This window comes from Anolis sagrei, chromosome 3 (assembly GCF_037176765.1).
Source record: "Anolis sagrei isolate rAnoSag1 chromosome 3, rAnoSag1.mat, whole genome shotgun sequence".
NCBI lineage: Eukaryota > Metazoa > Chordata > Lepidosauria > Squamata > Dactyloidae > Anolis > Anolis sagrei.
In genome coordinates this window covers 100,307,227-100,330,573 of record NC_090023.1, presented here as the reverse complement: position 1 = coordinate 100,330,573, position 23,347 = coordinate 100,307,227, and the positions used below count along the sequence as shown (strand labels likewise).

General features: G+C 41.0%; 1 protein-coding gene across 2 annotated transcripts in view; it reads right to left on the bottom strand.

Moving 5' to 3' along the window:
• OCA2 (OCA2 melanosomal transmembrane protein) overlaps positions 1 to 23,347 on the bottom strand; it is a 269,025-nt gene that overhangs the window by 125,460 nt on the left and 120,218 nt on the right. For both annotated transcript variants that reach the window (XM_060769814.2, XM_060769816.2), the window contains exons 16-18: positions 14,490 to 14,637; positions 12,583 to 12,640; positions 9,101 to 9,209 (exon numbers count right to left, since the gene is read on the bottom strand). In XM_060769814.2, the coding sequence (XP_060625797.2) occupies positions 9,101 to 9,209; positions 12,583 to 12,640; positions 14,490 to 14,637 (315 nt within the window). The remainder of the gene's footprint in view (positions 1 to 9,100; positions 9,210 to 12,582; positions 12,641 to 14,489; positions 14,638 to 23,347) is intronic.

Sequence of the window (23,347 nt, the reverse complement as noted above, 5' to 3'; positions counted from 1 at the left end):
GAAGGTTAGAAATTTGGAAGAGGATCTAAATCTGTAGATCCAGTGGATCAGATACACCCATTCCTGGGTTTGGGAAATTTAGGGCTATAAGAGTTGAAGCCAAAGAGAGAAACTGTTCCAAGCTCTTGTCAAGGTGCAGCAGGTAAACTCAGGGCATTTCTGACATACCACCTCATCACATTTACTTTGGGATGCATCCTACGATGCTTCAACCATGGCTGCAGGGTTCATGGGCTCACTGCCCATCAGATGATGTAAGGGAGCTTCCTGTGGAAAGCATTGTATGATGCTTTCCTCTCAACACGGGAGTCTTCCAATGGAGCCAGCATGCGGCCTCTCCAAGAGGGCAACACTTTCCCCATGCGATGTGGAAATCATCGCTGAGAGGGAGCTGTGTGCAGGGCAACAGATTTTCCCCACTGCTCCCTCTTTCCTCCCAGATGCCAGGCAAAGTAGGACACTTCACCTGGCTAATATGATGACATCATTAATCTACTATAGGGGAAAAGATCAGCCAAACTTCAATTTCTTCTCAGGCATCCTGAATAAAATGAAAAGTCCTGCACTAATTATCTTCATCCTACCTGTAGCAAGCAGAGCACATTTGCCCCAAATCACAGATAGGTCCATGGGACTCAAACAGTTTTTGTAAAATGTATATTCCACTTTCAAGTTATTTGAAGCAGGTAAACACATACAAAAAACACCATATAATTTTAATTCTAGCTAATAAAATATAGATTCAGAACTAATTTGAAGCAGGACAAGTGTGGCTACCAATGTTGCTACATCCTATTTGGAAACTTCAGAAGTAATTTGCAGTTGAGCATGCGAGACACCCCAGAGTAATGTAAAGACTTTATCATGGCTAGAGAATGTACCAGGCAAAGGTCACACATGGTTACTCAGCTACTAGTCTGTTATGTTCATTCATTTAACCATGGAAATGACTGCCAAAGCTTACATTCTTGCATGACCGCTTAAGCATCTGGGAGCAAGAAATAAAGAGGAATTACACGTGCAAATCTTGCCATTTCCCTGGGTGTTATTTGTTTATTTATTAAGGCACAATACCTCCTGTGATATCCATAATGCATTCAATGTCATTTATTTCAGCAAAAGGGAATGCTGCCATAGGGGCCCTTTGACTGTTCTTGGCAATTAAAGTGTTTAATTTCTCTAGTGGATTTCTTCAGCAATTCATACAAATTATGTACACAAGTCAATAAATATACCAATTGGTTTCTAAAGAAATAACAATAAAAACAGGGACGTCCTAATCAGCGCAGTTCAACATTTTGCCAATAGCACATTTTGCTAAAGAAATGAGATGTCTGATTAAATAAAATAAAGGCAATTCACATATTTAAGATATGGAACTGAAAAGCAAACCAGTGATGCAACCAATGTATCTGGCAGGTATAACACCACATTTCGGCAAGCTATATATATATAGGTGGCATAACCACCATATTTCTGACCACCTAGATCTGTGATTCTCAAACTGTTGTCTTCCAGGTGTTTTGGACTTTAATTCCCATCATTTTTGACTCTTGGCCAAAGTGGTGGAGGCAGCTCTGAGTCTAAAACACCTGGAGGACCACAATTTGGGAATCACTGCTCTAGAATAAGATTTTCCTACTCCCATGACAGTTTCCATTCTATCAAAGGACGGAAGCATTTTGCTGACTCTGCCACCATTTCATTGCTGTAAAGTGATTACATAATTCTGAGGCTGTAATTCAGGGTTGAGAAAAGTGCTCCCTACCAGGAACTCACAAGGTCCCAAAGGCATATACCCTGTTTTTTTCCATTGGTCCCATTCCCACTAGGCATTTTTTAGATGAAAAGGATGGCCTTTTCTCAAACTGCACCCATAATCCCTTACATGCTTTCTTGAGATGGACTGTCACCTTGTTGTGGTGAGGGGGCTTGCGCGTTCCGATGAACCTGTAGGCACAACAACTGGAGTCGTGCACTCCCAGGAGTGGCCGCGGGGGAGGTTCCAGACCAAGCACAGTCCGAAGACCCAAAGACCTCAACGGCGGAGCAGGCGGAGGATAACATGGCACATGTTACAACGGCTGCAAAGGCGGAAGAAGGCTGCAACAGACTGAGAAGCCACGGTCATTGTGTTAAACTATGGTTGGTTTGGAACCTCACTCTGTGAAGACTGTGTGTTGATCAGTTGTGCACTGACCTCCACACATTAAAAAAACCCACGCACAGGCGTCTTCCAAGAAAAAAACAAACCAACCAAAGCCCCATGGCGATCAGCGAGTGGCGACGGGGGCAGGACTGTGAAATCTGGAAGCCCCTAGTCACAGACTGGCACATGGGCGGACTCAGTCGGACTCAGTCGTTCTACCTCAAGGTCCGAGGCAGTTGAGTAGTTCGGCAGCTGTATCCGCGACTGAGCAGCCCTTTTGAGGACCCACTCTGCTCACCCCACATGGGGAGGGGGCTAGAAAAGGTGCCCTAAACATAGTCTGCCTCACTTATCCCTGACTGGACTGCCGCGTCCAGTGGGGTCACCATCCTGCGGCCAAAAAAGGAAAATGAACTTCGGTACGTGGAACGTACGGACTCTGATGGACAACAGTGGCAGTGAATGCCCCGAACGCAGAACTGCCATCATTGCAAGGGAGCTGGGACGCTTCAACATCGACATAGCAGCCCTTCAGGAGACCCGGAGAGCAGGAGAGGGACAGCTGAAGGAAGAAAAAGGAGGCTACACCTTCTTCTGGAAGGGACTGCCCGAAGAAGACAAAAGACTGCACGGAGTTGGCTTTGCTATCAGGAATGATCTGGTGAAACATCTGACCGAAGCACCCACTGGCATCAACGAACGTCTCTCAACCCTCCGAATCGATCTTGCCAAAAACCAACGGGCAACCATCATAAGTGCCTATGCACCAACACTAGATGCTGACAAAGACATCAAGGAGAAATTCTACTGTCAGCTGGACACCGTCCTATCGGGGATACCTAAGGAGGACAAAATCATCCTCCTGGGGGACTTCAATGCAAGAGTCGGGCGAGACTTCGACCTGTGGCCAGGGACCATCGGAAAAGACGGGGTTGGAAACAGCAACTCAAATGGCATCCTGCTTCTCACCAAATGTGCGGAGCACAACCTTGTCATCACCAACACGCTCTTCCGCCAGAAAAACAAGTTCAAGACATCATGGAAGCACCCCCGGTCAAAGCATTGGCACCTCTTAGACTATGTAATCACACGGGCCAGAGACCGCCGTGACGTGCTCCTCACAAGAGCCATGACAGGTGCTGACGACTGCTGGACTGACCACAGGCTAATTCGATCCTCGATGGCTATCAAGATCGCTCCCAAGCGCAGACTCCAAGGAAGGAAGGCAAGGCGCAAAATGAACACCCAAGCCCTTCAGGAGCCCTCCAGGCGAGCCCATCTCCAAACAGCACTCAAGAACCATCTACCCACAGTGCACCCCGAAAATGTCGAGGAACATTGGAACAAACTGAAGACCTCCATCATTCAAGCCTGCGAAGAAACTATTGGATACCAAGCCAAGAAACATCAAGACTGGTTTGATGAAAATGACATCGAGATCCAACAGCTAATTGACAAGAAAAGGAAAGCCTTCCAAGCATGGCAGAGAGACATCAACTGTGCTGCTAAGAAAAAGATCTATGCCAGTGCAAAAGCTGAGGTCCAAAGAAGGACAAGAGAACTCAAGAACATCTGGTGGACAAAGAAGGCCGAAGAAATCCAACACCTGGCAGATACCCATAATGCTCAGGGATTTTTCAAAGCCACAAAGGTCATCTACGGACCAAGAAACCATGGCATACAGCCTCTACGCTCATCAGATGGAACCAAACTCCTGAAGGACCAAAACTCAATTGCACTACGTTGGAAAGAACACTACCAAAGCCTCCTGAACCGCAGCTCCAATGTGGCCGAAGAGGTCCTCTCACAAATCCCACAACAACAAACCAGGGATGAGCTTGCAACACTGCCTAGTTTGGAAGAAGTCAGCAATGCCATCAACCAACAGAAGAATAACAAAGCCAGTGGACCAGATGGGATCCCTGCTGAAATCTTTAAAGAGGGAGGACCTGAGCTGACACACCAACTCCACCAGCTCATAGAAAAAGTGTGGGTGACCGAGAAAATCCCAGCAGATTTCAAGGACGCCACCATCATCACCCTCTTCAAAAAAGGGGAAAGAACAGACTGCGGAAACTATCGAGGTATCTCCCTTCTAACCTCCGCTGGGAAAATCCTCGCAAGAATCCTTGCAAACCGCCTTCTGCCCCTCTCAGAAGACACCCTCCCAGAATCTCAGAATGGCTTCCGCCCCTCCAGAGGAACAGTGGACATGATCTTCACTGCACGACAGCTCCAAGAAAAATGCAGGGAACAAAACCAACCTCTGTACATGGCATTCATCGACCTTGCAAAGGCATTCGACACAGTGAATCACAGCGCTCTCTGGACCATCCTCCACAAAATCGGGTGCCCTAACAAATTTGTGAACATCCTGCGGCTCCTCCATGATGACATGATGGCAACAGTCTTGGACAGCAGTGGCTCCCAAAGTGACCCATTTAAGGTGGAATCAGGTGTCAAACAGGGATGTGTTATTGCCCCAACTCTATTCTCCATCTTCATCGCTATGATACTTCACCTTGTTGACGGGAGGCTTCCCACCGGAGTGGAAATAATCTATCGGACAGATGGCAAGCTATTCAACCTCAGCAGACTGAAAGCCAAAACCAAGGTTACAACAACAGCTGTTATAGAACTCCAGTATGCTGATGACAATGTCGTCTGTGCGCATTCAGAAGAAGATCTACAAGCCACTCTAAACACCTTCGCAGAAGCATATGAGAAGCTCGGCCTGTCACTGAACATTGAGAAAACCAAGGTGCTGTTCCAGCAGTCACCAGCCCATCCCTCTCCAATGCCAGTAATACAGCTTAATGGCGTAACATTAGAAAATGTGGACCATTTCCGCTACCTTGGCAGCCACCTCGCCACCAAAGTCAACATCGACGCTGAAATACAACACCTCCTGAGCTCTGCAAGTGCAGCATTTTCCAGAATGAAGCAGAGAGTGTTTGAGGACCGGGACATCCGTAGGGAGACCAAGGTGCTTGTCTATAAAGCTGTTGTCCTCCCAACCCTGCTATATGCCTGTGAGACGTGGACTGTCTACAGACGTCACATGCAGCTCCTGGAACGTTTCCATCAGCACTGCCTCCGGAAAATCCTGCAAATCTCCTGGGAAGACAAGCGGACAAACGTCAGTGTGCTGGAAGAAGCAAAGACCACCAGCATTGAAGCAATGGTCCTCCAACATCAACTCCGCTGGGCCGGCCACGTTGTCCGGATGCCTGACCACCGTCTCCCAAAGCAGTTGCTCTACTCCGAACTTAAGAACGGAAAACGGAATGTTGGTGGGCAGGAAAAGAGATTTAAAGATGGGCTCAAAGCCAACCTTAAAAACTCTGGCATAGACACTGAGAACTAGGAAGCCCTGGCCCTTGAGCGCTCCAGCTGGAGGACAGCTGTGACCAGCAGTGCTGCAGAATTTGAGGAGGCACGAGTGGAGGGTGAAAGAGAGAAACGTGCCAGGAGGAAAGCGCGTCAAGCCAACTCCGACCGGGACCGCCTTCCACCTGGAAACCAATGCCCTCACTGCGGAAGAAGATGCAGAGCAAGAATAGGGCTCCACAGCCACATACGGACCCACAAGGAAATCCATAATGGAAGACCATCTTACTCGTCCAACGAGGGATCACCTAAGTAAGTAAGTAAGTCATGAGAATAATATCCATTTAACTCAATGGAAGCTGCAATTGAGGAAACAGGCACAACATGCCCCTGTTCTAGTCCCTTGTCAAATTTCCATCATAATTCAGCCTCAGGGCCCTTCCACACAGCCCTATATCCCAGAATATCAAGGCAGGAAATCCCACAATATTTGCTTTGAACTGGGTTATCTGAGTCCACACTCAGATAATGTGGGATTTCCTGCCTTGATATTCTAGGATATAGGGCTGTGTGGAAGGTCCCTAAGTCTTTAAAATGCACTTCAATTTCTACTATAAATGGAGGCACCATTTATGAGAAAGGCTTGTATATAAACTATATAATTTTTTTAAAAGACAGCAACATGGCTATTCCACTCACAGTTTATATAAATTAAGTGGTGCAGTTAGGCAAATTTAGGTTCTGAATGTGATGGTTTTACAACTCACCCATCAATCTCTTTTGAAAAGGCAAATTAATTTATTTCAAAGTAAGTACACTTACTTCAATTTTTATTTTATGGGGGACATCCTGCATAGACAAGAACATATCTTCCTTCACTTGCTTATTAGCCTGGCTGCCTCAACACAAAGCAGGGGTTGTGGGATCTAGTGGCATGTTTATTCTGCTAAGTAAGGCTCTGGAATTCTGCCCCAAAGGCCTGTCCCAAATCCATCAATGTATAAACAGATTTAATGTAGGGTTTCCATGTGTCAAAATTTCATATTCCACAATAATAGATCAAAAAGAGACTTTTTCCTGTACTTCCTTCAAGTAGGAATCAGAACTGTCCATCTCAGGGATCTGGTGAATACACTGGATATTGGATTTTGTTTATTTATTTATTTATTTATGTATTTAGAGCAGTGTTTCTCAACCTGTGAGTTCCCAGATGTTTTGGCCTTCAACTCCCAGAAATCCTAACAGCTAGTAAATTGGCTGGGATTTCAAGGAGTTGTACCCACAGGTTGAGAACTACTGTTTTATCTTTTGTAGGTTATGGAAAAGCAGCACAGAAAGTGAGAGAAATCTACTCTAGGAAGGGAAATTCACTTCTGAAAGAGTTATCATGGGGGAAAGGTGTCTCCACTGAAGCTTTATCACCAATCCTTGTTTCCAAAACAAGCTTTTTTTTTCAGAATCCACAGGCAGCAAAAGAAATACCACAGGGCTGTTAACCCTTCCCTATGCTATCCAAAACTTAGATAGCCAGATGATGGGGGGAGGGGGGAGGCTGGAGCTAAACCTTAAAAAGTACCTGTTCTGACTTAAATACAAATTCAGCTTAAATACAACTTACAGAACCTATCTTGTTTGTAACTTGAGGACTGCCTATATTGTACAGAATAGTGACTAGAAATGTCTGTTCCAACCAAAAGATGTGACAAGACATGGGGAGAGGCAGGTAAGAAATGAAATTGTTGTTGTTCCTGTTGTTGTTATTGTTGTTGTTTTGAGGCCCAGACAGGCATGTGTGTTTGCGGGGGGAGGGGTGAGGCAATTGGCCCCACTTCTTAAAGAGTTGTCCACCCTTTAAAGAAATGAAATCTGGCAGTATGTTTCAGCACCTTAGATAGCTCTGGAATTTGAAAAAACAGATTCACTGGTCTCCTGATATAGACGTTTCTGGCTGCCAGTGAAGAATCATATAGCCTTCCAGATGTTGTTTGACTACAGTTCTAAATATTTTTCACTGCTAGAGCTGCAGGAATTTGCAATCCAAAGCATCTGGAGTGTTATATGATGCCTAATATCTTAATGCTTGAATGAGGCACTAGATTGAGGCACCAGATGCCCTTCAAAAGCAAAATCAAGGACATGACATAGTCCCTTTAAACTAGATGTAGATTTTGTTTATCTGTCAAAGATGAAGTATGATGACAGCTACAACCCAAATACATCGAGAAGGCTGCATGTTCCCTATGACTGTTTTAAGGTGTCTTCCAACTCTGCTATGAAGCAAACTTGAATTATCTATCAGAGAAAAATTCCATGGCTAGTTCCTCCTAGGACTTGAGACAGCTGAAAACTTGCTTTCTCTCTGTAATGGAGCAGCCTTTCCTCAACAGTCATTGTATGATATGAGAGGCTCATATATATATATAGGCACATATTCACACTTCTCTTATCTTGTATCAATGAGTTGACACACATGGACTACCAAGGCAGTAGCTGGCCTGTTTCTATCTGCAGGAAACATGAAACTTCTATGTGTGATTTTTAGCCTATGATTTCTGATTCACACAAAGAAGGAAATAATTTGATATCAAGCATAGATGTGTGATTTAGCCTATGATTGTGACACATCAGAATATAGGCTTTGACTACGAGATTACATAGTTAAATCCTGCATTGTAATTAATAGTATACAGTTTTGCTCTCCTTTTAAAATAGTTGAAGTTGTCCTTCATCAAACTATTTCTTCTGCAGGAATTATATAATAATATCAGCAAACTATTGCCTGAACATGCACACAACACTGAAATAAGGATCTATTCTAGTCATCTGTAACCCAGGACAGTATTGCAGACTACAGCAGTAGAGCTTAGCAATATAGCATATCACTAAATTGGTTGAGTTTTGTCTGGGATCTATTAGGTATAAAATCTACTCCCAATAAAATACTTGAGGAAGATCTCTTTGGAAGAAGAATACACTTTCAGAACTATGTTATTACTCATTTATAAACATATTCCCCCTTCTCATTTTATGTATTTATTTGGATACAGTCAGTCCTTCATATCAATAGATTCAGCCTCCAGATTCAACCAATCATGGCCAAAAAATTACAAAATGGACACCATTTCACTGTGCCACTCTATGCAATGAACTTGAGCACCAATAGATACTGGTATTCAGAAGGGGTCCTGGAACCAAACACTAGCAGTTACCCATTGTAATACATAGGTAGAGGCTAAGAAAAAAGAAGTTTCATTTCTTTCTTCCCTCCCTTCCTTCCCTCTCTCAATCCCTCCCTTTTTAAAGTAGCAATAGTAGGTTTAGTGGCACAAGAGGGTATATTTCTTTTGTTTCTTCAGTTGTTACATAGGCAGTTGGTGAGATATTAGCAACAACAAAAGAGATCTTTGGATGGAGGACATTGGCATTCTTTATAATGTTACAGTTATGAGTGGGTTATCATTCTTCATCTCCAGAGAATATAAGTTTGCATATGTTTTTGCAAGTGCATGATAGGGGGGGGGGGGACCACTGAGAAAGAATGCATGAAAAAAGCTGCATGAAGCACATTCAAATGCAGCATTTCTATTCTTCCAACAAAGACAGAAGATAGAGGGAGCTTACCAAGATCTAGGTGAATTCCTGGAACAAATGAATTGAGAAAGAACATGAGGATAACAAATCCTAAAACAGTCAGGCATTTGATGAGAAGTATCTTGTCTGTTATTCGATGCTGTTGAAAGGAGAGAATAGAAAAACTTTGTTAAAAGAGAAATGCTCTTCAGATTCCTGCTTTCAAACATGCATATTGTTCAAAGACTTGAAGAATAATGTAATGCTATATGGAGGATCCATTAAAAAGGTACAGAGAACATCTGAGATGTGAATACAATATTTCAAATTGAGGGCAAAATGTTTTTCTTTCCTGTACATTATCTAGTATCTCACTTAGAGCAGGTATGAAGCTTTCAGTACCTGGGACTCACCTTCCACCATATGTTATCATGGAAAGAACATAGAGAAATTGTGACCCAAAAAGCTAAGGCTGGCTGAGCTGCTATACTGAGATTTTACTACACCAAAGGAGGACAACACGTCCCCTCGGCATTAACAAATTTTAATGCCAAAATTGCTTTGAAACTTCTCTTTGATGTAGCCATTTGGTGGGAAAAACCCATTTGTAAACTTCGATACAATCTAAGCAAGGTTTATAAGAGACCTGTTAAACGTGTCGTACTGTGTTCCTAACCCAGTCCTGTTACTAGAAACAGGTAAATGCCTATTAAGCACAAGGGTCTGGATTCCACAAGTGAATCTTTGGCTGAAAACAGTTGCATTCAAATTGAGAATGGGCCTATCACAGTATATCCCATTCAACCCCTTTGGGCAAGGAGAGCTGCTCGAAAAGCAACCTCAATTGCTCTATCAGTGTCCCTTTTGCTGCATCTAGGTTTCAAAATGGCTCAGGAATCACTGAAGCAACAGATGAGGGACATTGCCCTGGGAAAGCCCAAAGCCTGCTCAAATTCATCATGTTCCCCTAGATCCTTGAACTTGCCATACACTGAGCCATTGAAGTTATGCAAATATTTCAACAACCTCACAGTGTCTAATTACCACAGACTCTTCACAAAAGTGAGACTACTAAATGCATTTCCATCAGAGCTGCTAAAGGGCAGACTATCTGGCATACCCTACTCCCAAATATTATGCCTGTGTGTTGGTAATGAAATAGAATAATTAGAACACATCTTGTTGCAGTGTCACTATTACTCGGCTCAACAAGGCCAACTCCTACACCCAATCCTGACCTATTCCCCGCAAGGGAAGGTCAGACATCTTTTGGAGGACAAGCACCACAGGGTGACCCTAACGGTGGCAAAGTTCTTTGCAGTGACAGCAAGGCTGAGAAAGAGACTAAGCTCTTTCTCAGCCTTGCTGCCACTGCAAAGAACTTACATGGCACTGTGTAGTATGTGCCTGTATTGTATATTTCCTCGAATATGCGTGATCTGTTAACTCCTGTATGTTATCTACTTAACAGATGTGGGTCCATGGACCGTAATAAGGTTTGTGTATTGTAAAGTTTGGTGTATCTCACTGTTTTTAGTCTAAAGGTGACAAAGTCTTCTCTGTGGTTACACAAATAAAAGCATACTGCATGTGTATTAATTAATGGGTTTGGAATAAAACATTTTTTTCAATTTATTTCTAATATGTGGAGAAGTAAAACAAATTTTCTATAGTTAATTTCTACTATAAATTTACATTTAGGTACATGAGATGGCACTTCTGCTTACTTTGGTAAGCTACCTAAATATCCCAAAGGTACCAGATCCCATCTGATCTCAGAAGTTAAGCAGTGTCTGATATGGTTAGTATTTGGAAAGACCAGGAGCTGTAGGCTGTCTTAGAGGAAGATAATTACAAGCCATCTCTGAGTATTCTCTAAGAACATCCAGATGACTTGAAGATACATACTTTACTGAACCACTTTCAAAATCCCATATACACCTTTCTATGTAGCAGAACAGGTGAAATTCATAAATATATCACATCATATAAGATCACATGATATGTGTAATGGACTATTTTGCCCATGAGAAGTGACAACAGCCAATCATAGTATTCCGGTGCTTATACTCACAACAAATTACACATCTCAGACACATTCTGTATTTAACTTTCACACATTTCGTACTCTTAAATGTATCAAAGTACATTATGTGTGAAGCAGCTGAGAAATATATCTTTTCCAAAAAAAATTATGAGCCTTTGCTTTTGGCTCCATTTTCTACCTTCATCAGTCCAATCTTTCATTTCTGTTTCAGAGCATTGCACAAATGCCAGTGAGATGGGAAAAGTTAGCATTCCTAATCAAATTTAGAAAAGGTACTTCTTTGAAGCATAACTTCCAGAATCTTCCAGCCAGGACGGACAGTGTTATTGTCCAAAGAAGTACATTTTCCAAGATCTGTTCAATTTTCATGTTTTCCAGCTTACTGAGCACAAGAATTCTCTTTGTACATGCTAGGATGAAGAGCCTTGCTTATGTTATTTTCACATGCAAGAATGAATACATTCTCTCCCTACTGGGCAACTTTAGTGTAAAAAAAAAGCCCACATTTTTTAAAAAAAATCCCTAAATCTTGGGTCAGTTGACTTTTAAATGGAGAAAAACCTGAACCCTTTCATGCCATGACTAAGAAAACTTATAATTCGGTTAAATTATCATGATATTGCCCTCATTTTAAAATACTAGTGAGCATCACACACTCAAAAACACACAGAGTAAGAAATTCCAAACTAATCCATTTTAATAGAAATGTAATGAGTCTTAGAGATCTAAAAATTATAAATTATAGAAAATAATTCACCAGGCCTTAAATCCTACTGTTTGTCCTGTTTAGAGAAGAGCCATTGAATCAATTACATTTACCCTCAAGTTGACAAACCATTCCACAATGGACTGAACAAACCTAATATAGTTGGAAGTATCAACAAAATTCCAGCCATGCAGTTTCACGTTCTTGGGCAATATGTCCCAATTTGCCAGTTCCATCAAGCTTTATTCTGTGAAGATGAAAAAAATCCACTGTGGATTCTTCACTGACCAATGTGGAAATTAAAAGGCACACTGGCAGATAGATACACAAGGGATGGCAAAATGTCAGTAATTCAGGAGTATGAGCCTAGATTTGTATTATGAAAATATGATATGGATGTTTGGCCTTTGTTATTCTGTAAGGAACAATTAAGTCCCACGGTGGTCCAGTATTTTTTTTCATCCACTGTGATACTTCTTTCAAACAGTGAAAGAAGCAAGGAAGAGGAGAAAGCAGGGTTTTATTCAATGTTATAGAACTCAACTGTACTGGATATTCCACAGAAGTAATTAATTATAAAGTATAGTGGGGAGAATTTGTCATAAATAGGAAAACAATTGCATGAGAGTCTGGCAGAGTCTCTTTCTCTAGAGGTTTTTAAACAAAGGCCGGATTGCTATCTATCAGGAGTGCTTTGATTGTGTATTCCTTCATGATGGAAGACTGAACTGGCTGGTTCTTATAATCTCTTCTGACTCTATGATTCTATAATTCATTTACCTTTTTTTGAAGCTCCTGGATATTTGTTTCCCAGTTTTTATCTTCTTGCGAGATTTGTCTGAAAGAAAAATCCACATATGGTATTTGACACCAAAAGAAAACAGGCAGATTTTTCAGAACTGTCACAGAATAGCAGTATGGCCATCTATTTTGCCACAAATTACTACAACAGCAATTCTGTGCTCAGTTGTGCTTAGTGAAAGCATGCCAAAAGGAATCTGAGTTATTTCAATGTAAACAGATGTGCTCTATAAGGCTTAGCCTTGGGTCATTTTATCTTTCCTGTGAAATAGGGAATTTAGCTCTCCAGAATATCCTGTGTGATGGAAGGTTTCCAATGTATTTTGATCATATGCATTAGAAATATGAATTATGAACTGTGATGATGTTAATCATGAGTCGCTCAACCAAATTTGTGTAGTTTTTATGGTGATCCAGTATTATCTACACAACTATATGCATGACATAGCCATCAACATTCCTAAATCACAGGCCTTTACAAAAACATCACAAAGTGTTGGTCAAGAGTTTGGACACTTTTTGTGGTATACCACACAATGAGTTCCTACCACCACATGCAGTGGCATTTTAGTGTGCAAAACTAAACACCAATGCATGTCATAGTAGCCAAATGTCTCCTAACATATTTGTGTACGTGCTATGAAGAGAATGGGTAAACAAGCCTGCTTTCCTGGATAAATCATTTTGCTCTAGGAAGGGGGGGTCAGAGGCATGAGACTGAATGGAAAGAACTCCAGTGGCAAATCAATAGGTTTTTTGTGATGTGTTTTTTTTTCTTTTCAGAAAAAAAAGCTTCTGAAGAAGCAAAACTCAGGTTTGTAGCACGAAAGCCAAACTGGTCCAGGGTAGAGGATTCAAGTCAACTGGGGAATTCTAGAGCATCAGCAAACCACAAATCCCATGATTCAATAGGATGCTTCCAATGGCTCATATAAAACTCTGTAGCAATGAAGTGAGACAGGGTTCCTGTTGTTCAACTCACAGCATGACAGTAGCACAAAGACTGGCTGTTAAATATGCATTCAAAAGCAACTACAACATACCTATCGAACCCATGTAACTTTAATATAAATGAGTTTTTTCAAATATATTTCCCTGATTACCACATTACATTTGCATGTATTCATCTTTTTTGAAAGGTTTTATGGAAATACGAAAATTGTATGAGCACACCTCTACTTCCTGTCTTCCCCTGTGTAACTTTCCTCTGTTCCAGATGCAAATGACACATGTGGGGTGATGGAGTGGAAGAAATCATTTTTTTTTCTAGTGGACCCCAGCAACCAGATAAAACCTGTTTCCAAACAGTTTGAAAAATGCAATCATCCAAGAGCTGACTGGGCCTCTGTTCTTTGTTTTAAATGGGGAGCTCTTATAGGTCCTACCTATAATAGTAATAATAATAACTTTATTTTTATACCCTACCACCATCTCCCTAAAGGGACTCAGGGCGGCTTACAAGGGGACAAGCCCGAAAATACAGATTAAAACACAAACAATAAAATAAAATGAAACAAAATAAAATCAGCAACAACATAAAAAAACCATTACAATCACAAAATACATTTTAAAAACAATATAATGGCTGAAAGATGAAGTGCTGAGTGCGAAGGAACAGGAATGTGCAATCGTTCCTAGACAGTGCCCAGGGAAAGCAGAACATCCAGGTTTTTAATTCCTTGTGGAAAATGGAAAGGGTAGGTGCCAATCTAATCTCCTTGGATAGCAAGTTCCAAAGCCGAGGGGCCACCACCGAGAAGGCCCCTTCTCTCATTCCCACCAGCCACGCTTGAGATGGCGGCAGAAGCGAGAGCAGAGCCTCCCCAGATGATCTTAAAGAATATACTGGTTCATAGAGGAAGATGCGATCTCAAAAATAGGCATACCTATGGAATGTCTTGAGTTTTTTCTTCAGCAGGAGCTCCAGAGTAAGAACTTTTTGCATTAAGAGGCACTTTACAGCGGTCTCTTCTCTGCTGGCAGGGTTAATTCGCTGGGCTGTTAGTCTCCAAACATGGATTTCATGTTTCAGTTCTAAGAAGAAATAGAATGATTTAGCTTACTTAGCCAAGAGTGAAGACGTAGCACATGAGACCACTTTCCCTAACCACAACAAAAACAAACATATCTTCAGTCAAAAAGGCTAGCACTGCAGTTTTTCACTGAGAGATTTATACATCTTGCTTTCCTGCAGTAATATTTGGTATTTTTAGAGATAATTTCTTTTTATGTTATATATGACAACAGCTTTTATGTGTACGATCTACAAATGCATAATTTCTGATCAGATGTTTGGATGGATAAACATATTGATACAAGACCACAAAAGGTACAATCCTTATCCAACACCACATAGGCACCTGCTTTAGTATGGTCACTGGTTTAGTATGGTCCATCATCTGACTAGTGGTCTGGCTGTACAAACTACCAAAATGTGTGAGAAGAGCCTTGAAGCTTTGTTAAGAGAAAAAGAAAGAGGTTGATTACAGGCAAGACTTAGACAACATGGAAAATGGAACACACCTCAGGTCATCCACTATTGGATTGTTTGACTGCTAGAGATCAAATAACAATGTCATCAAAAGGAAATGCTGTTGGAGTTCAGCCTGTGTTTGTGCTTCAGGATCAAGGTGCTTCTGATGTGGGGAATGATGTCACGGAGGGTCAAGATGGAGATGATTTGGTCAATGATATTAATGCAGAGAATGACATAGGGACACCGGTTCAAAGTGTAGTTTCCCATGAGAATGTTCCTACAGGGTATAGGGATGATAGTTTACTCTCTGACCCAGAGAGTTCCCAAGATTTGGGGTTTGAAAACAACTTGACCCCTGGAAGAACTAATGAGCAGATAGATAATGAGCAGATAGACAGACAGCTGGAATTTAGCCAGAACAGACAGCTCAGCCAAGGTTTTCGCTGTTCTGCTAGGCTACAAGAGATAAGGGTGAGAAACAGTCAAGGAAAGTGAAACCAATTTCTGGGTGTTGGGATATAAAGTTCTCTCCAGGGTAAATAATGGTCAGATGAAGCATTGTTTCAGAACCCTGCCAAGCCCTTCTTCCTGTTCCATGGAAGCCTTGCTTGGAAGATTCATGTTAAGGATTTCTTGTTCATGGTTTGACTCTTTGTCTCTTGGAATTATATATTCATGCTGTGTTTAGGATTTCTTGTTCATGGTTTGACTCTTTGTCTCTTGGAATTATATATTCATGCTGTGTTTTCCTGCCTCTGTGGATTTTGTTATAAAAGTCTGGACTTTGCTTTTTAACTTTGCTGAACCCTGCCTTGGAATACTTTGTTCCTGTTTATCTTCCTACCTTTTTGGACTTACCTATTTTCTTAAAGCATATTTTTACCTAGCTGTTTTTACTTATCTCCAATAAAAATGATTGTTTTCCTACTCAATGTGTGGTATTTAAAGTCAGAGGGTTATTCCTGTTCTGGAGTGCAACAAATGCATAGGTTCTACTCTTTCACATGCTTCTGTCATGTTTTATACAATTACCAGTCTTCATGTGACAAATCAAACATATAGAAAACCACTGAAGAAAACCTCTGAAGTGTAAGAGGTACAATGTGGCTATGGATTTTAATATTTAAGCAGTCATTGCTGTGGCATTGCATTCTACTCACACATATAGTTTATTCTTAATCTCAGATGGGTTAAATATTCATGGAACCATTATTCTCCACTATGTCAATTTGTATAATTACTTAACCTAGAAAGTGTTGAGAGTCTGAAATCTTATTCAACTTTTAAATTCCCCCTCCTTTTTCCTCTCTTGGCACCTGATCATTCTGATATATAAAAGATTAATGGACAGTTTACTTTAATGTGGATTTCTTCTTAGTTAAGCATCAAATATAATCCATTGTCAATATAATATGGTAATATTGAAATGTTTGACTTGAATTATGATTTTGTAAACATCACTTCAGCTATATCACTTAGAATCTGTAAACCTATACAATACAGAAAGAGAATGTTTTTCTTTGTATTTATTAGTATTATAATTTTATGAACTTAAATAGTGTTACAGGCTTAAGTAGAATAATGTCTATCGAGAGATATCGTAATATAGAGTGTGCAAGTTTTTCAAGCTGTCTACTTTTAAGGAGTCCTAAAAGCACCAACCTGACCAGCATGAAACGGAATAACAGCTTTGAAGTTTAAATTATTAGGATGGTGAATCTGCCCTAAGGTGCTGAACTCGGTGTCCAAAATAAGTAGAGCACCTCAGATGACTTTTTAAACATTTGGAATAAAACCCAGAAGAGACTCAAATCTCATTGACTTGGAAGCCAAAATGAAGGAAACGCTGAGCAGCATTCCGTGGACACAGATACTAAAAGATAAGAGAGTTACGGATGGATGGGAATTTTTCAAGAGTGAAATACTCAAGACACAATTGCAAACTGTGCCAACAAAGAGAAAAATAGGACAAGTGCAAAGAAGCCAGAATGGATGTCCAAAGAAGTTCTAACTGTGCTAAGACACAAAAGAGACATGCACAAGAAGTGGAAAAAGGGAGAAATCACCAAAGAAGAATTCAAACAAATAGCCAACAGCTGTAGGGAAAAGGTCCACAAGGCTAAAGCACAAAACGCACTCAGGCTTGCCAGGGACATTAAAAACAATAAAAAGGGCTTCTTTTCTTATGTCAGTAGAAAAAGGAAAAACAAGGAGGCGATAGGGCCTCTTCGAGGAGAAGATGGGGCAATGCTGACAGGGGGCAGGGAAAAGGCAGAACTACTTAATGCCTTCTTTGCCTTGGTCTTCTCACAAAAAGAAGGTCATCTTCAACCTCAGCAAGATGGAGTGGATGAGGGATTAGAAGACATCCAACCCCAAATTGGGAAACAAGTCATCCAGGAATACCTGGCCGCTCTAAATGAGTTCAAGTCCCCAGGGCCAGATCAACTACACCCAAGAGTACTGAAGGAACTAGCAGAAGTCATTTCGGAACCATTGGCAACCATCTTTGAGAGTTCTTGGAGAACAGGAGAAGTTCCAGCAGATTGGAGGTGAGCCAATGTGGTCCCAATCTTCAAGAAGGGAAAAAAGGATGACCCAAACAATTACCGTCCGGTCAGCCTCACATCGATACCAGGCAAGATTCTGGAAAAGATTGTTAAGGAAGTGGTCTGCAAACACTTAGAAACAAATGTGGTCATTGCTAATAGTCAACATGGATTTATCAAAAACAAGTCATGCCAGACTAATCTGATCTCTTTTTTCGATAGAGTTACAAGCTGGATAGATGCAGGGAATGCTGTGGATGTGGCGTACCTGGATTTCAGTAAGGCCTTCGACAAGGTCCCCCATGACCTTCTGGCAAACAAACTAATCCAATGTGGGCTAGGCAAAACTACGGTGAGGTGGATCTGTAATTGGTTAAATGGACGAACCCAGAGGGTGCTCACCAATGCTTCCTCTTCATCTTGGAAAGAAGTGACAAGTGGAGTGCCGCAGGGTTCTGTCCTGGGCCCGGTCCTGTTCAACAGATGAAGGGCTAGAAGGCATGATCATCAAGTTTGCAGACGACACCAAATTGGGAGGGATAGCCAATACTCCAGAGGACAGGAGCAGGATTCAAAACGATCTTGACAGATTAGAGAGATGGGCCGAAACTAACAAAATGAAGTTCAACAGTGACAAATGCAAGATACTCCACTTTGGCAGGAAAAAACGAAATGCAAAAATACAAAATGGGGGACACCTGGCTCAAGAGCAGTACGTGTGAAAAAGATCTTGGAGTCCTCGTGGACAACAAGTTAAACATGAGCCAACAATGTGATGTGGTGGCAAAAAAAGCCAATGGTATTTTGGCCTGCATCAATAGGAGCATAGTGTCTAGATCAAGGGAAGTAATGCTACCCCTCTATTCTGCTTTGGTTAGACCACACCTGAAATATTGTGTCCAATTCTGGGCACCACAATTCAAGAGAGATATTGACAAGCTGGAATGTGTCCAGAGGAGGGCGACTAAAATGATCAAGGGTCTGGAGAACAAGCCCTATGAGGAGCAGCTTAAGGAGCTGGGCATGTTTAGCCTGAAGAAGAGAAGGCTGAGAGGAGATATGATAGCCATGTATAAATATGTGAGAGGAAGCCACAGGGAGGAGGGAGCAAGCTTGTTTTCTGCTTCCTTGGAGACTAGGACGCGGAACAATGGCTTCAAACTACAAGAGAGGAGATTCCATCTGAACACGAGGAAGAACTTCCTGACTGTGAGAGCCGTTCAGCAGTGGAATTCTCTGCCCCGGAGTGTGGTGGAGGCTCCTTCTTTGGAAGTTTTTAAACAGAGGCTGGATGGCCATCTGTCAGGGGTGATTTGAATGCATCATTCCTGCTTCTTGGCAGGGGGTTGGACTGGATGGCCCATGAGGTATCTTCCAACTCTTTGATTCTATGATTCTATGATTCTATGACACCACTGAAGAAATCCTAAGTAATGCACAAAACCTAAGTAATGCCAACATGCTGTGCTTCACCCATGTGCCATGGAACTCTAACAAAACACACTACAGTGTGTACAACACAACCACTGGCATATAGTTTCCAGACTACAGGGCCAGTGGCTGCTATACAAGTGTCCATAGTGCTGAAACTACTTTGTACTTGCTAAAGCCATTGATTTTGGCAGAACTTTCCAGTAAATAAGAAAATAAACACTTGGGGTTTTGCTTTTTTGAAATATTTCTTAAAATATTTCAAATGGGAAAGTGCATTGATCTATTTTCACTTGAGCTCTCTCAGTTTTTTCTATTTCCCACAACATTTAGGAGATGAAAGATGGCCCTTGCCTTTGTGCCTGCATATTAGACATTCCATTGTGTAGGTGTAAGTTTACATCATGACATTCTTCTTCTCTCAGCAACATATTGTAATCAAGGTGGGAGGTGCACATACAGAATTGAACCCAGAGACCTAGGGTAACAATAAGCAACTACCCAAGGCATGGGCCAATTGCCATCCCCAAACATGTCCCATGAGTGCACTGATGCATCTAGGTGAATCTAAAGTGAAATCAAATCACTCCTGGTCTCCATTTTAACTGACTTTTGAATCAAATGGGAATGTAGGAGTTGTGAAGAAATCTACACAATGGGATTTTTAATATGCAAGACAAAGGCCATCTTTCACCTTCTAAAAGTTGTGGAATAACTAAACCACAGCATTTCTAGATATTTTTGGCATTTGGTTGAAAATCTATCTGAAAATTGCAGTGGGGTGTTGTTTGGGATTTAGAAAAAGGAGTTTCAGGGTAATGCCCAGAAAAATGAGTTTTAAGGGCTGCATGTAGCCTATGGACCTCACTTTTCCCACCTGTATTCCAGATTTTTCCCTCTAGCTTTTGGGCCCAGCTGTGTTTATGTGGGAAAATGGAGCTTTCTCATCTGTAAAGAGCTGCAGAACACATAATCAATAATAAGTGCCCTTTTTGCAGCAATAGCTGATTTCATTATTTTGAATCAAACTGAAAAATGTATGATCTGATCCCAGATCAGAACATCTATACACATGCACACAAATGTGTGCATATATCCACCCACCTGAACATATACTTTAAAAAACTCATTTGTAAAAGACAATTTCCTTTTAAAAGTAATGTATTGATTTTGTCATCTCAAAACTTTTAACTGTAGTACTGTGCTGAAAGACCTGGGCCCCTTCCACACAGTCATATAAGTCAGAATATCAAGGCAGATGATCCACAATATCTGCTTTGAACTGGGTTATTTGGGTCCACACTACCACTTAATCCAGTTAAGCATGGATTTTATGCAGCTGTGTGGAAGGGGCCCTAGATATTCATATAAATATATTTTCTAAGGTTAAAAAATGTGTGTTTTTCTACTTTTGTGGGGGTTTTGCACCCCTAATCCCAGTGAATGTAGATGGTTGACTATTGTTCAAAATAGAGTCCTATAATAATACTGTATACTGTATTTCTTTGATTCTAAGACTCACTTTTTTCCTAGAAAAACATCTCTAAAAATGGGCCTGTCTTAGAATCACAAGTGTATCTTATGTATTTTTGTTGAAATTAGGGTGTGCCTTACAATTTATAGCATGTTACAACTGAAAAAATGTGGCTGTAATTATTGCTGCTATTACTTATTATTCCTATAGTACTTTGCTTATCTCACAATAGCCCCGTGAAACAGAAATAGCAATTTGCTCAAAATCCTCATGGCTGATTGTGGATAGGAACCTGGGTTTCTAATGACTAAATCTTACAATATCCCATATTTATTGTTTCAGGAATGAGAAAATAGTGGACCTTGACAAAAAAACATAATTGTAAAGCTTCACATATATCCATCCACCCACACATGTGGAATGCTTTCATACCTCATATTTTTCTATTCTTTTAAAAGTCCAAAACAGTTTCAATAATACAATAACCTTTGTCTATTTGGATTCAGAGGTCTGCTTTCCTGTGACACATCTGATTCTTACTGCCAGAACATCTGATCTTAGATGGGAAGTTTGCCATAACTACAGGCAATGGCTTCCTGCTTTGCCATCTATTTCCCTCCCAAACACTTATTTGCACAATAGCAATTTAATGTCCTTTTATATCACTGGCAGAGCAAGTTCAAAATCACAAATTACTGCTCTTCACTCAAGTAAAACCCTGACAATGTAATTTATAGCTAAGAAAATTACATCAACCTTGAAGCCTATCAAAATAATTCCCCTTTATTTTCTACCAAGACATTGTAACTCAGAATGTCAGGCTTCTAGGTCACAACATTTCCAAAATCAAGTTAGCAACATTTTTCATTAAAGTATAAGCTTACATTTTGGCAACTATCTGGAGAAAAAAGAAATCTCTCTGCAATTCATTATACACCTTTTCTGGAGTGGATATATTTTTCACTCCAGTGGAAAAAAAATGACCACGGGGTCAAGGAAGGAATGATTGATGCAACCAGACATTTAAACATGATATACTTAATAGCCTGTTAAGGAGTGTGGAACTGCTTTGAAAAAGGAACATTCAAAAATTATGCCAGCAATAACCCAAGGAATGAATATTTCACATACATTTGCAAGTAATGATGTTTCTTCAGGACAAAAACTACATTTCTGAGATCAATAAGAGTTTGCACAAGGAACCTCTGGTATAATTTTTAGTATATGATCATAGAATCAAAGAGTTGGAAGAGACCTCATGGGCCATCCAGTCCAACCCCCTGCCAAGAAGCAGGAATATTGATCACATCTCTGCCTATGAACCCACCAGGACTGAGATCATCCGGGGAGGCCCTGCTCTCGATCCCGCCTGCTACACAAGCACGGCTGGCGGGGACGAGAGATAGGGCCTTCTCGGTGGTGGCTCCTAGGCTGTGGAACGCCCTTCCCACTGACATTAGATCGGCCCCATCGCTAATGGTATTCCGGAAAAAGGTGAAGACCTGGCTATTTCAACAGGCGTTTGAATAGACAGTGCAATGAGTGTAATGAACATAGGAATGGAACAATAGATGACGAATCTGGATCATGTTTTTGTTATGAGACACCAGTGAATGGTTATTGTTGTTAATTGTTTAATGTGTTTATGATGTTAATTGTTTTTATATACCGTGTTGTTGTAGCATTGAATTTTTGCTGTTCTGCTGTTAACCGCTGTGAGGGCTGAGAACAGCGGTATACAAATAAAGTAAATAATAAATAAATAAATATTGCATTCAAATCACCCCTGACAGATAGCCATCCAGCCTCTGTTTAAAAGCTTCCAAAGAAGGAGCCTCCACCACACTCTGGGGCAGAGAGTTCCACTGCTGAACGGCTCTCACAGTCAGGAAGTTCTTTCTCATGTTCAGATGGAATCTCTTCTCTTGTAGATTGAAGAGAGCCAGCACACCTCTATTTTTCACACATGCACAAAATGTTTAATAAAGAACCCATACATTTCCTTGCTGTGACTAGTTTCCTTGGATCTGTGGTGAAATTTGGAGTTTCCCCCCTTTGGAATTCACACCAGAAATGCAAAAAATCAATGTGCATGTTAGAGAAGCTGAGAATTTTGCTTCAGTTGGCTTCCAACTAGTATTTGTTCACATCTACAAAACTGTAGTGTGGGAAAAACAAGTGAAACTGATTTGTTCATTTCTAGTTGTGTACATTCAAGTCATTTCAAATTTATGGTGACACAAACATGTACTTATTATAACCATTGTTTTCCTCTTACTTGTTGATCATGTAGCTGCCCAGTTATTATGAAGTGACTCTGATGTCCAGGTGCTTGTAGGGAGCTCCATGGACAGTGAGGAACAGCAGAGGCAACTCACCAACAAGGGGATGAGCCTGCAAGGGAATGGGATGGACTATCTAGACAAGGTATGTGCTGGTTCTGGGACAGCTCAGGGGTATAAATGTCCTGAATTAATCTGTCCCATGTAAACAATGAACTATTTGCTCTTTGGGTAGCAAGCTGCTTCCCTTTAAGACCATTCCAAGGAATGAAACAGATAACTGTTTCTACTCATACACGACTAACTTTGGTCACTCCTCTACTTAGTCCTGTATTCTTCAAATGACACATCCCTTACATGGTCCCAAGAAAGTTGCTTTTCACTCTTGATATCTGAAGATCTTTAATCAAACATGCAAGGAATTCCCTATGGATGTGTGTTGCATTTTTTCACAAATAAACATGATTTTTTTCATATCATGTTCAAATAATTTAAATCTTAAAAAAAGGAAAAGTAATGTTTGGTACAATGT